This window comes from Zootermopsis nevadensis, unplaced genomic scaffold, assembly GCF_977971745.1.
Source record: "Zootermopsis nevadensis isolate Lab colony 2312 unplaced genomic scaffold, Znev_1.0 Znev_ptg000057l, whole genome shotgun sequence".
Lineage (NCBI taxonomy): Eukaryota > Metazoa > Arthropoda > Insecta > Blattodea > Termopsidae > Zootermopsis > Zootermopsis nevadensis.
In genome coordinates this window covers 1,762,944-1,777,191 of record NW_028259188.1, presented here as the reverse complement: position 1 = coordinate 1,777,191, position 14,248 = coordinate 1,762,944, and the positions used below count along the sequence as shown (strand labels likewise).

The 14,248-nt window shown below is 43.9% G+C and overlaps 2 protein-coding genes across 2 annotated transcripts in view; both read left to right on the top strand.

The window, feature by feature from the left end:
- Positions 1-14,248, top strand: part of LOC147871394 (uncharacterized) — a 163,055-nt gene that overhangs the window by 113,263 nt on the left and 35,544 nt on the right. The window lies entirely within an intron of this gene.
- LOC147871398 (uncharacterized) lies at positions 6,502-13,933 on the top strand. The gene is made up of 7 exons (XM_087339867.1): positions 6,502-6,745; positions 9,218-9,371; positions 10,514-10,660; positions 11,119-11,241; positions 11,876-12,022; positions 12,627-12,773; positions 13,578-13,933. Exons 1-6 carry the CDS (start codon positions 6,689-6,691, stop codon positions 12,710-12,712), a joined length of 714 nt encoding a protein of 237 aa, XP_087195993.1. The 5' UTR covers positions 6,502-6,688; the 3' UTR covers positions 12,713-12,773; positions 13,578-13,933.

Genomic DNA, 14,248 nt, shown 5'->3' with positions numbered 1-14,248 from the left:
TTTACAGGATGATAACAAAACGTTCACCCACACAAAATCATGTCAAGCACGACATACATATACAGAACAACTTCGAATACGATATTAAAAAATACAATAAAATCTGGAAGAAAACTTCATTTGAAATCTGATAAACATCTGACTAAAAGTTGCATTTAAGAAATTATATTTAAGTTTATATAATTTTATACACCTGAAGATGGTTCTTTTAGAACTGAAACATGTCGTGTAAAAAGTGATGTTCTAATGTAAATGGAACATTTCGATAGAGAACATCATTTAATATATTTTAAATATTTAAATGCTAATTATAATAATATTTAATAGGAATTTTATTGTGATTGTGACTGACAAGATTTAAACATATATATATTTATCACAATATGACGCAACTTTATCATCTCAGAAATAATAATATTAGTAATAAGTAGGCTCACCCATTGTGAAGAGCTGGAGACCTCCATGTCGCAGGCAGCAATATTTGAATAAGAAATTAAACACGTTGCAGGAAATATTTTCACTATATATAGAATTATCTTGTTCTAAACTGCTCACACCACCATTCGTTTCACACTGAGGAAAGCCAACCAACTACTGACCAACAACCAACCAAAAAGCTAACTGAGGGCGGAGGCCTGCGCAAGCGCAAGCATCGTCCCTACCTAGGTGAAACCATTCCTGCGCACAAGGCGCATTGCTGGAAATGGTAAACAGTCTTAATATAAGAAACGGAAATTTTGCTATCGCTAACAGGGTTACGTCGTGGCGGGAGCCTCGACCATTCAAACTGGGATCCGTTGCTGCTGATGGGAGGTCATCCCGTCAGGCAAGTTGTCCAAAGGAATTTGGTTGGTTGGATCTCCGGGGTTTGAACCCAGAGAGGGAGGGGCCGTTTCGGCTGAAGGCCTCTGCGGCATGGGGAAAAGATCACTTCAGCTGATGGCCTCCGTGATCGGGGTGGGGGTGGCGGGCCGTGCCCCTATTAAGTTATACCCTGGCATTCGCCTTACAACTGAGGAAAAGCACGGAAAACCTCAGTCAGGGTAGCCGAGTAGTATAACCACTCGTTGTGCCGACTTGGCCGTCTTTTGGGGACGGCCTCGGCTGGCCTGCTGAACATCGGTCGCCCTCGGTTGCCCTTGGGCGACCTCTGGCAGCCCTCGTTCGACACGAGTCCCACTGGACACAACCAAAAAGCTAACTGAGGGCGGAGGCCTGCGTAAGCGCAAGCATCGTCCCTACCTCTCTCCAGGCTGTGCCGGTGGGGGTCTCGTCCACTCCCAATCCTCCACTCACTCACTCTCCACTCACTCTACTCCTACTCCTCTACTCACCTCACACCAGAGTAGTGAGTACTGACCAACCAACCAACCAACCAACCAAAAAGCTAACTGAGGGCAGAGGCCTGCTTAAGCGCAAGCATCGTCCCTACCTAGGTGAAACCATTCCTGCACACAAGGCGCATTGCTGGAAATGGTAAACGGTCTTAATATAAAAAAAAACGGAAATTTTGCTAACGCTAACGGGGTTTCGTCGTGGCGGGAGCCTCGACCATTCAAACTGGGATCCGTTGCTGCTGATGGGAGGTTATCCCGTCAGGCAAGTTGTCCAAAGGAATTTGGTTGGTTGGATCTCTGGGGTTTGAACCCAGAGAGGGAGGGGCCGTTTCGGCTGAAGGCCTCTGCGGCATGGGGGGAAGATCACTTCAGCTGATGGCCTCCATGATCGGGGGGGAGGGAGGCGGGCCGTGCCCCTATTAAGTTATACCCTGGCATTCGCCTTACAACTGAGGAAAAGCACGGAAAACCTCAGTCAGGGTAGCCGAGTAGTCTAACCACTCGTTGTGCCGACTTGGCCGTCTTTTGGGGACGGCCTCGGCTGGCCTGCTGAACATCGGTCGCCCTCGGTTGCCCTTGGGCGACCTCTGTCCGTTCTCCACTCGCGTGGTCGGTTTTCATACCACTCTCCACTCGGTCCCACCGCGTCTGCCTGATCAGTCCTCCACCAATGCTCACTCTCAAATTCAGTGAGTACTGAAACCAACCAAACCAACCAAAAAGCTAACTGAGGGCGGAGGCCTGCGCAAGCGCAAGCATCGTCCCTACCTAGGTGAAACCATTCCTGCACACAAGGCGCATTGCTGGAAATGGTAAACAGTCTTAATATAAGAAACGGAAATTTTGCTATCGCTAACAGGGTTACGTCGTGGCGGGAGCCTCGACCATTCAAACTGGGATCCGTTGCTGCTGATGGGAGGTCATCCCGTCAGGCAAGTTGTCCAAAGGAATTTGGTTGGTTGGATCTCCGGGGTTTGAACCCAGAGAGGGAGGGGCCGTTTCGGCTGAAGGCCTCTGCGGCATGGGGGGAAGATCACTTCAGCTGATGGCCTCCGTGATCGTGGTCGGGGTGGCGGGCCGTGCCCCTATTAAGTTATACCCTGGCATTCGCCTTACAACTGAGGAAAAGCACGGAAAACCTCAGTCAGGGTAGCCGAGTAGTCTAACCACTCGTTGTGCCGACATGGCCGTCTTTTGGGGACGGCCTCGGCTGGCCTGCTGAACATCGGTCGCCCTCGGTTGCCCTTGGGCGACCTCTGGCAGCCCTCGTTCGACACGAGTCCCACTGGACACAACCAAAAAGCTAACTGAGGGCGGAGGCCTGCGCAAGCGCAAGCATCGTCCCTACCTCTCTCCAGGCTGTGCCGGTGGGGATCTTGTCCACTCCCAATCCTCCACTCCTCACTCTGACTCCCAATCCTCGCTTGTCCAGTGAGTACTGAGTAGAGCGTAACTGCTATTTATACCATAAAAGTGTGAAGTCACGTATGGCGCAACAGTCAGTAGAGGGAGTGCAATACGTTTCATTCAGGCGTGCATAAGAAATGAGAAATGAACCTTATGGCATGCCAGCCGAGATTGTTGCGCGTGTTCGTATTTTATAAGAACACCTGCGTTTCATATTTACACATTCTTTGTAGTTCAAGAAATACAAATTGAATTACTCAAAGTTATAATTTTTTGACATTCCATCATAAATGTAAGAAGTCAATTATTAATATTAAATATTTTCTGTGTGAAAGGAAATTAATTTAAAAGTAATGAAAGGAGGCTTGAAGTAAATTTTGCGGTTTAATTTGCACTTGTTTAAAAACAACGTCGTGTTTTTTATACTTTTTTAATTTTAAGACGATTATTGAGGGCCCCGGCCGCTGTTGAACCCATCGCCCCTGCGACAGGGAAAATGTTTCCTTCCTTCGAATCCCGACTATTCATTTTGACCAATAAGAGAACGCAGGAAGGTAAGAACTCTGGAGCAGTTCCTCGGTGACTACGGAGTCGATGTTTGCCTCCTGAACGAGACGCACCTCACGTCGGGTCGGGCCTTGAGGTTCGCGAACTACGTTTGCCACCGTACGGACCGCCCGACGCTAGGGGGTGGCACAGCGATCCTTGTCCGCAGGGGCATTGATCATTACCCTGTGCCGGTATCGGGTCTACAACAACTAGAAGCAACCGCCATTCACCTGGTACTGGCAACCAGGAAAGTCAAGCTAGTGGCGGCATACCTCGCACCCACCCGGCCATGGATAGAGTCGGACCTGACCGAGTGCTTGAGCGGGGGTTTCCCGGTCCTCTTGGCTGGTGACCTCAACGCGAAACACACGGACTGGAATTCTAGCCTTATCTCTACTAGGGGCTCGCTCCTGCGTGATTACGCCAACAGAAATTCCTGCTTCATCTACGGGCCGGATTCTCCAACCACGGCTCCCTACACACACAACGCCACACCTGACGTCCTTGATATTGTCCTCATCAAGGACTTCGTCCTACCGGTGCACCTGACTGTCTGCCCCGCACTCAGCTCAGATCACCTGCCCGTCCTCGTCGACACCACGTGCCGATCGTCCTTTCAAAACCTGCCTGATCGCCCGGACTTCGCGAGAATGGACTGGGCTGCATTCCAGGCTTGCCTCGAAAGCAGACTACCGGGGAACCCCGTGGTAAACGACGAGGAAGAAATTGACAAGTGCGTCGAGGAGCTGACCAGTGCTATCCTGGAAGCCACAGCAGCGTCCGCTCCCAAGCTTCGACCCCGCATTGACAGGCGACCGCTTCTACCCGCTAGTATTCGAGATGAAATACGCCTGAAGAACCGGCTGAGGAGGCGATGGCAGGTCACAAGAGACCCCGCTCTTAAGACCCAGGTCAATCGACTCCAGAGGTCGGTGACCTATCGTCTCAACGAGTGGCGGAACGAACAGTGGAGCGACACGCTCGAATCCTTGGACTGCGAGGACCAGTCGCTTTGGAAAATGACCAAGCGTGTGATGCGAGTCCCCACTCCGTCGCCCCCCTTCTTAGTGATGGGAGGACTGGCTCTCTCGAACCCCGAGAAGGCAGAAGCCCTAGCCGACAGCCTTGAGGTCCAGTTCCAGCCGGTAGACTACCCGTCGGACCTGACTACAATTGACATGGTTAACGAGGCGATGCGAGCATACGAGTATGCCCCTGTAAATGAACCAAAATTAACCAGTCCATCGGAGGTCGCCCAGGCCATCAAGGGACTCAAGCTTGGCAAGGCTCCGGGCCCCAACGGTATACCGAACAGGGTCCTGAAACATCTTCCACGACGCGCGGTAACCTTTCTCACGAAAGTGTTCAACGCGGTCCTTCGCAGGCAACACTTCCCCTCGGCATGGAAACACGCTCGAGTGGTGTCCATACTGAAGCCGGGGAAGGACCCCACGCTACCTTCTTCCTATAGACCCATCAGTCTTCTCGACACGGTCGGCAAACTCTGCGAGAAAATCCTACTAACGAGGGTCCTACACGAGGTCAGTGAACGCGGGCTGCTGCGCGACGAGCAGTTTGGGTTTCGACCCAGACACAGCACATCGTTACAGCTGGCTCGCCTCGTCGAAAGGGTCAACAGAAACCTTGATGAGAAGCGGCTAACCGGCGCGGTTTTCCTGGACGTGGCCAAAGCCTTCGACACAGTCTGGGTCCAAGGCCTCCTATACAAACTGACCGTCCTCAACTTCCCGTCGTACTTGGTAAAAACCATCTCTTCCTACCTCGCTGACCGGACATTCCAGACATCCTTCCAGTCGGCCATGTCCACACGTCGTACCATGCGGGCTGGAGTTGTGCAGGGCGGAATTCTCTCCCCTGTGCTCTTCAGTCTGTATGTCAACGACATACCCACACCGTCCCGCCACGTCGAGTTAGCACAATACGCGGACGACACGGCTCTAGTAGTCACGTCCCGTAGCCCAACGCTTCTCGTCAGGTATCTGGAGACCTACCTCAGTAGACTTGAGCTCTGGCTCAGGGCCTGGAGGATTGCTATCAACGTCTCGAAGAGCACCGCGGTTCTCTTCATTTCCGCGAGAAGACACATCCAACAGCCCAGAGCAGTGCAGTTCCTCGGACAGCCGATCCAATGGGTCAAAACAGCACAGTATCTGGGGGTCACCCTTGACGCCGGGCTTACTTGGTCGGCGCACGTCAACCAAGTGGGAAAGAAGGCAGCGCAACGATTAGGTGTGCTAGGCCCGCTTATCAATAGGAGAAGTGGCCTGTCAATCAGGAACGGTGTACTACTCTATAAGCAGCTCATCCGTCCCATAATGGATTACGCATGCCCGATCTGGAGGTCAGCTGCCCACAGCCACGTCCAGAAGCTGCAAGTTCTGCAATCCAAGTGTCTTCGAATTGTTACTAACGCGCCCTGGTACGTTAGTAACAGGCAAATACATGAGGATCTGGGGGTCCCTTTCTTTGCCGACCACATCAGAGCACTAACTGAGAGGTTTGACTCGAGGTTAGCTGGTGTGGGGAACCCCTTAGTTCGGCAACTCGGAAGACACTCGTGCCGAATGAGGGCTGCCAGAGTTCACCCAAGGGCAACCGAGGGCGACTGATGTTCAGCAGGCCAGCCGAAGCCATCCCCAAAAGACGGCCAAGTCAGCACAACGAGTGGTTAGACTACTCGGCTACCCTGACTGAGGTTTTTCGTGCTTTCCTCAGTTGTAAGGCGAATGCCAGGGTATAACTTAATAGGGGCACGGCCCGCCACCCTTCCCCCCGATCATGGAGGCCATCAGCTGAAGTGATCTTCCCCCCATGCCGCAGAGGCCTTCAGCCGAAACGGCCCCTCCCTCTCTGGGTTCATACCCCAGAGACCCAACCAACCAAATTCCTTCGACAACTTGCCTGACAGGATAACCTCCCATCAGCAGCAACAAATCCCAGTTTGAATGGTCGAGGCTCCCGCCACGACGAAACCCCGTTAGCGTTAGCAAAATTTCCGTTCTTATATTACGACCGTTTACCATTTCCAGCAATGCGTCTTGTGCGCAGGAATGGTTTCACCTAGGTAGGGACGATGCTTGCGCTTGCGCAGGCCTCTGCCCTCAGTTAGCTTCTTTGGTTGGTTGTTTTTCATCTCTACTCAGTGGTTGGTTGGCCCTCCTCAGTGTGAAACGAATGGTGGTGTGAGCAGCTTCTAGAACAAGATAATTCTCTATATAGTGAAAATCTTTTCTGCAACCTGTTTAATTCTTTATTCAAATCTTGCTGCCTGCGACGGATCTTGGTTTCACTTCTTTGCCGCATTACCTTCCGTATAGAGCTAACGAAGTGGTGAGATAAAACAAAAGTTAATCTGTGAAAGCGAACCCTGCAAGATGAAGAATTTAATAAAATACTTCAAAGGAAGTCACAAATCAAAGTCGCTGAACAAAGTAAGTATGGAACTCGCCCTTAATTGGGGTAACGTATTTGGTATTGGCCTACTTCGACACGATACCAAAAAGTAAAGGCTGTGTAACAGAGTACGCAGTTGTTTTATGTTTTGTATCATTGCATTCAAAATTAATTTGGCAGTATAATAATCGTAAACTCTGTAGTCCACAGGCGATGTACACACGTTTCTCTTCAATATGATATAATTATGCACGTTTATCCCACTTACCTTCCTCACAAATGAAGTTAGAGGTTATTGCAATGCAATTTTCGTACATTACATAGTTCTCACTGAAATATGTGGACACGATTTTCAAAAGTTTTCTTTCGCACTTCCATGGCCATTTACTTTGTATTAAGTACTAATCAAGAAATGCAATGTATAGCCTACAACATACTTTGAAATATATATTAAGTATATATTAAATCTTGTCCGTCTAATCACAATAATAATTCTTATTAAATATTAAAATATTACAATAATTAACATTTAAAATATTAAATGATGTTCTTTATCGAAATATTCGATTTACATTAGACCATCATTTTTCATGTTTCAGTTCCTAAAAGAACCATCCTCAGGTGTATATAATGTAAATCGAATATTTCGATAAAGAACAACATTTAATATTTTAAATATTTTAAATGTTAATTATTGTAATATTTTAATATTTAATAAGAAGTATTGTGATTAGACGGACAAGATTTAATATATACTTATTATATCACAATATGACGTAACTTTACCATCTTATACTTTGAAATGTTTCCTGGCTCCCAATTTAAAGACAAGTAATTCGTAAAATAAAGCGTCTGTTATCCTTCACAACTTTAATTTCGAAATCTAAAAGAATCACGACCACATATGTTTTTATGAGTAATATAAAATGCTTGTTTTCATATGTGACTAAACTTTTCTGCATTTTGCACAGAAATTCCCAATATGGCGTCAGTAGGGAAATAAAGTCTGTCCTATATCTGTAATGTGATGCCTTGTGATGAATGGTGTATGTGAATCCATTATCGTTCAGTTGTGAGCAGAGAAGATGAACTGTCAAATTAAAGGAATTTGTATTTAGATTATTTTGGCTTAATTTTGGGAAGCTGATGTAAGTGAACAAATAGTTTGACTTGAAATCTGACCTCCGGTAATTGGATTATTTTTGTACTATTCAAAATTGTTTTTAAGAAAGGTTTTTTTATTTGTGATTGTCTTGTGCGTTGTTGGAATACATTGTTTAGTAGAAGCTTGCCGATGTTTCAGAGGTGCTAGCTCTCTGTATCATCAGGGAAATGAGACTGAATGGTGCAACAAGCCTGAAGACGGCCATCTTCATACTTACCTCCATGATAACCTCAAATCTCACTTGTTGCTTTGTAAAGAAAACAAGGAAATTACAAGCAGCTTCGTGTAAGAAAAATTCAGATACACTGCTGTGTTAATAGAACAAAACAAAATACAATTTATCTTTTCTTTAATGGATCTAGATAGAGTATATTTTACTCCTCAATTTTACCACATTTAAATTGTATCAATTCAGAAGTTCCTTCTGTTAACCATCCGTGTGGGTTCAGAATTCCAACTGTTTCTTTTACCTGATATCTTAACATTGATCCTGACAATGAATTAATCAGTATGCAAAGATGCAAGGAAACATAACCAAAATAACAAAATGGAACACATTTGTTTATAAAGATTTTTGCAAACAAGTAAGTATGAAGATAAAGCAAATATGTGATGTGACATTTAAACACTGACGTAAATAAATCATAAGGCCATTAGACATTAGTGATGTTTCTTTCTGAGCAACCGTATTTTCCTACATGCACTTGTAAGATAAATGTTAGTGAAAATTTGCTTCTTAAGTCTCTGCATGGCAAATGTGTACGTGACATTGTAGCAAGGTTCAGATGCCTTCAAAATGGCAATGTCGTAGAGCCGTAATATACGAGTTCCTTGATACAACACTCTCTCTTATTTGAACTAGTCAACACAGTTTCTTTCACCTGAATGATTGCTGTCTAACCATCTGCGGAGGAATATGGCTGTCTTCCGTGTTGTTGCCCTGCGCAGTCTGGTAGAAATTCGCAGACATTTCTTAGATGATTGCTTGTCTCCATCAATGTGGCAGCAAATGACATGAGGCAGACTGGCCTTCAGTGTTTTAATTCTTGAAAATCCTCTCGGGTTATCAGCCGCGCCAAGTGGTTAAAACATGAAAAGACCAACGGTTTGTTGTCCTCAGGGTACTGGCTCCAGCCCCGTGTGACTGGTGGATGATGTCATGAGCTCGCCTTGTTATGGTCAGCTTACTGGTTAGACGCCTGGGCCTGGTTTCCTGTGTTGAATTTAATTCTTGTTTGCTGTAATGATTCAAAGTTGAAACAGATTTTCCAGACTAAATATTAACTTCATTATGTTACAGAGAATTCTTAGTCTGTAGAATGACCCATTTTTTCTCTGTTTACAGTCAAAACCGGCTCACGTGTGCCCAGTCAATGACAAGAGTGGCTGTATTGTGAGGGAATTGGAAGAATCTCTCCAAACTCATATTGAGGACAAAAGATGGTCAGAAGAGAAGATCGTTAGGCAGGAAAAAGAGATCTGGACTCTGAATGCAGACAGTATGTATGATTTAATTCTATGTCAATTTCTGTGTTTGCGCGTGTCTCTTTAGAAGCCCTGATATTCTCCCCAGTACTCTCTTCCAGTTACGTTGAGAATTGGTTCTGTCTCGCTTAGAGACAAAGCTCTTTGCCTCCAAAGAAGAACATAGGTTGACTTCAGCTTTCCGGGGTTAACCTTGTCACACGTTGAAAGTTGTGTGTGCCGTAGAGTTATTTATGTTCTCATTTCCCAATGCGTATTACTTGCCTCACCTGCTTCATCGCCCTTGATTTGATTCCTGTTGTAGAAGACTGCATAGTACGGTGTTCTACATTATGCGCTTCTCCCTTCATCTATCATCGACTCTCTTTTAGGTCCAAGTACAGGGTGTAGTCTAAATGATGTTCCCGATTTGAAAGACATGCTACTCACATTTAATGAAATTCAGATGCACAAAGTTGGTACCAATGGAAAGAGAAACTCTCCAAGTTTGCGCAGAATCTTCCAAACAGTCTTCTGCAGAATACCAAGCTCTGTGCTGCCTCTGACGGTGGATTTATGCGGGCTGCGTGTGAAACTTTCACGGACCCGCTCCGCTGTTTCCTCGCTTGCTGACGAGCGGCCAGTTGACCTTCTCTTACATCTCTCCCATTTCTTAAATTCGGAATACCAATTACGAATTGTATGCCCACTGGGTCGATCTGCCATAAACTTGGTTCAGAAACGCCATTGCACACTAATAACAGACCGGTGAACGTGGAAATCCAAGACACAAAAGGCCATTTTCTCTCATATCGCCCCTGGCGGCGAACAGTGTCATTACCAGCCCATGAAAGTGATATTTCCCATACATTATTCCAATATAATTTTCTTAATGAATTTCTCATCTGTCTCATGCATGCTGCCTTCTCGACACACACATCATCCCAGTTGTTTTTGTCTCTCTCGGAGACATGTTTTTAGTATGATGTCACGCGCTGTAATTTGAGAAGCCACTGCTTGTTTGCCACACAATGGTTCAGAAATTCGTATGATTCACTAGTGGACTCAAATAGCTGTGTATAAATTTTGCTCTTAACTGTAATGCTTGATTTCTTATTTCCTGAAATACCCTCACAGGAGGAATTTCACAATTTAACATGGTCATAAAATGTTACAGATACTGAGCTGCGGAATAAATTGAGATGCAATAAATTTATTGCGAAGAAGAATGGAGACGAACTTCGATTTCAGACGCAGGAGAATCAGAAATTACGAGAAATCCTGTCAGAGCAGGCGAGAGAGAACAGCAAACTGCAGACAGAGAGTATGTATATTTTTATTGTGTTTATGTCCAAAGTTGAAGAGTACAGATTATATACTTCCGCGGTATGAAATGTTGTCAATTACCGTATTAACTACTTGTCTCTTCAGAAGTGCAGATATTCTGCTTGGCAGTTTGTTGCAGTTATCTTAAAAAAAAAATTTCCTAACTAGTGGGTTCAAGATGAAGTTTTGCTCTACAGTAGAACAGATTTTATTGTCATATTTTGAACAACTATGGCTCTCGGGGACGAATCTTGTCAAATTTTAAAACTTATCCAAGATTTTGGCAGATATTTAAGTTGCCATTGCCACCCTGAAAGAAGTAGTTCCATTGTCAGCTGTAACGCGGGATCATTCTCGATATTTGTCAAGACTTATTCCTGGAAGCCGTAGTTATAATCTTAACTCCAGCTACAAAAGACTAAGAAGATGAACTAATGTAGTCATAAAATGTTACAGTGACAGAACTGCGGAATGAACTCAGACAACATAAATTTATTGCGAAGAAGAATGGGGACGCACTTCATTTCCAGATGCAGGAGAAAGAGCGGGCGAGAGAGAACAGCAAACCGCAGACAGAGGGTATGCATGCTTTTATTCTATTTATGTTTTAAGTTGAATAGTGCAGACACTTCTTAGTATGAAATTTTGTCAATTACCATGTAACTGCATGTCTCTTCAGAAGCGCAGATATTTTGCTTGGAATTTTGTTCAAAATTTGTTCGCCTCCCTTTAGTTAGTTACAGATAAAGTTCTGCTTTCAGAGAAGAAGAAGAAGATGTGTTACTTTCATATTCTGAAGACGCTCTGTGTTTATTATCCCTTTTAATATTACTCGGGTTCTTATCCCCGGGCTGTCAAAGTGACATTTTCCTTACAAAGTTAATTCTTTATGAATTTCTCATTTGTGAAGCCTGTTACATGCTCCATCCACCACATCCCTACTGATTGTGTCGGTGATGAAAGGGCGTATATATTGTATGACATCAGGCCACCGTAATTGGAAAAGGCACTGGTCTTTTGCCATCTAATGATTTCGACAGTTTTTGGGATCCAGTAATGTAGACAAACAGTGTTCAAAGAAGATGCTCACTTTATTTAAATCCTTTGTTTAGATTTTAGCTATGTAGACTGTGTGCTGTAGCGCGTGGTTTCTTGAAATTCTGTCATGCAAGGAATTTAGCAGACTGTTTTACTTTGTCTTAAAATGTTTCAGAAATGGATCTGCAGAACGAAGTGAGATTTCAGAAATCGGTTGTGAAGAAGCATGAGGGCACGTTTTGTATCCAGACAGATGTGATTAAGACGTTACAAGCAGTGTGTTCATGGATGGGGCGTGAGATCGACAAACTGCGCAAAGAGAGTACGTATGCTTTTATTGCGTGTATTTACTAAGTTGAAGAGCGCATACTATAAACTTCCTCAGTATGAAGTCCTCTCATTTACCATTTGACTGCATATCTCTTTAGAAATGTAGATATTCTGCTCAGCGCTCTTTACCAATTGCTCCCAAAATTTGTTCTTACATCCGAGTTAGAAAATGAGTTTTGCTTCCAAAGAAGATGAAATTTTAGTGTGTTGTTTTCAACGGCTTTGGCTATCGGGAATGAGACATGTCAGATTTTGAAAATTATCCATCCTTTTGTCAAGGATTTCAGTTGCTATTGTTACCGTAAGAATCACGAGAGACCACAAGTGGTGTCGGTTGTGAGCCGTATCAATCCAGGTTCCTCTTCCTTTCAGTGTTTCATAATTCATTTTAATATTATCCTCCTCTTCATGTCTTCAGTCTTGTCCAATCAGTGCTTCTGAACTAAATCCTGTATGTGCTTTTTATCTCTGCCATGCTACGTGCCCCACCAATCTCATCCTTCTTGATCTGATTATCGTAGCTAAAGAATAAATGTCATGTACTTTTATCAGGAGATATTCTACAGACAATTTCAAGCGTTCATAAAATTTTACAGATTCGTATCTATTGAGGAAGTTGGATATTGAAGAATCCGAAGAGATGAATGATTCTGCAGCGGTCCCAAGGTACGCAGATCGGTGAAACAGTGCATTTCGTGGACCTAATATGTTTCCTGATGAAAATAACCCAGCAATGGAGAGTGGTAAGTACCCGTTAATTTTGCTTCTTTATCGAAGGTTTCCTGTGGGTTTCCACGGGATAGTAAATTAAATAGGTTGTTAGACCTGACTTAACATTCTATGCAGTTTGTCTTTCAAAATTATCTTGCAATATAATTTGTAGTTTTCAGTAAAGAATCAGTAAATAATGTTTAGTTACATCATTGGCAAAATAGAATTGCATAAATTGCTAGTGTTTATTTGGTTCGTCATGTTTTTCCAGTGTACCTGTCGCTTGATATCGCTGTTATATTTTTAACAAATGAATGCATATTTTCAAGTACATGTGCGCTTATGTTAAGTGCTTAAAAAGCAGTTTTCGGTGCCTGAACACGCAGTCTTTATTGATCATGTAGGAACGTTGAAATTAAAAAGAAAAAATAGGAATGAAGAAAGTAGGAGAGTGTCTGTTTGAGGTTTGTGAGGAGATGGAAGAACGTTAAGAAAATGATCTTCATAAACAAGGAGTAGGGAAACAAAATTACAAATAAAATTATTTGTTCCATCGTCTGTTCTTTAAAACACGACGTTTCGGTGGCTGGTTCTGTCTCCGTCTTCAGGTGAGAGGTACCTACTCTGTTGGTTCCCTTAGATAGAGATAGTCTCTGTCACAGAACCAGCCTCCGAAACATCGTGATTTTAAATAACAGGCGATGGAAAACGTCCTGACAAAGAATAATTTTTGATGTAAACTACCGTCATCAAAACCCTTTAGAATAAAATTAAAAATATTTATAGGTGTAGAATGATGATTGTACTATAATCAATGTTTATGCTTGGTATCAAAGATTCCAGGGTTCTGCCGTTGGTACCAGTCCAGTTAGAGTGAAAAGGAGCAGCAATTCTGAGAACAGCATTTCAAGCCCACCAGACATCTGGGACTTCGGAAAGAGATGTACTCTCCTGCTCTTCTTTTGGACAAACGGCTTCCTCACGCAACCAGGTTATGAGGGAAGTCACCAGTCCACATAACTCTGAAGAAGAAGAAGAATAACTGATGTCTTTTGGAGAGGAATTAACAGGAAAATTTTTGAAATCATAGGCATAAATTGTTTATTGCAGACATGTTGTAGTGTGACTATTTTTGGATTTCCCTTTATGGAGTATTTATATTTTATGTCATTAATTAAATCTTCATATTTTATATTCTGTGCCTAATAAACCCTTTGACCTCAACTGGTTGTAACAATATTCAGATATCAGCTCCTACCTCAAAGAGAACACAGCACTCCACCATTGCGAGGATCAGTCTGTTGATGCTGTTACGGAAATGCTTGCTGTTTGTTCTGAGAATCATAACAAGTACACAAATATACTCGGTGGGAAAAATGCAGTCATTGAATACCAAAGGATGTGGCATATTGAATTTCCTCTAGGCTGTAAAGGGTTGAATGAAGACGGATCAGATGTGCCAGACATTTTGCATGATATATAACGGGATAAGTACAAAAATGTTCCT

What these genes read in the sequence shown, in the direction of transcription:
- LOC147871398 (XM_087339867.1), top strand. Translation starts at nt 6,689, where the DNA reads ATGAAGAATTTAATAAAATACTTCAAAGGAAGTCACAAATCAAAGTCG. An exon ending in AATCAAAGTCGCTGAACAAA is followed by an intron (nt 6,746 to 9,217) that starts GTAAGTATGGAA and finishes CTCTGTTTACAG; the next exon opens with TCAAAACCGGCTCACGTGTG. An exon ending in CAGCAAACTGCAGACAGAGA is followed by an intron (nt 10,661 to 11,118) that starts GTATGTATATTT and finishes AAAATGTTACAG; the next exon opens with TGACAGAACTGCGGAATGAA.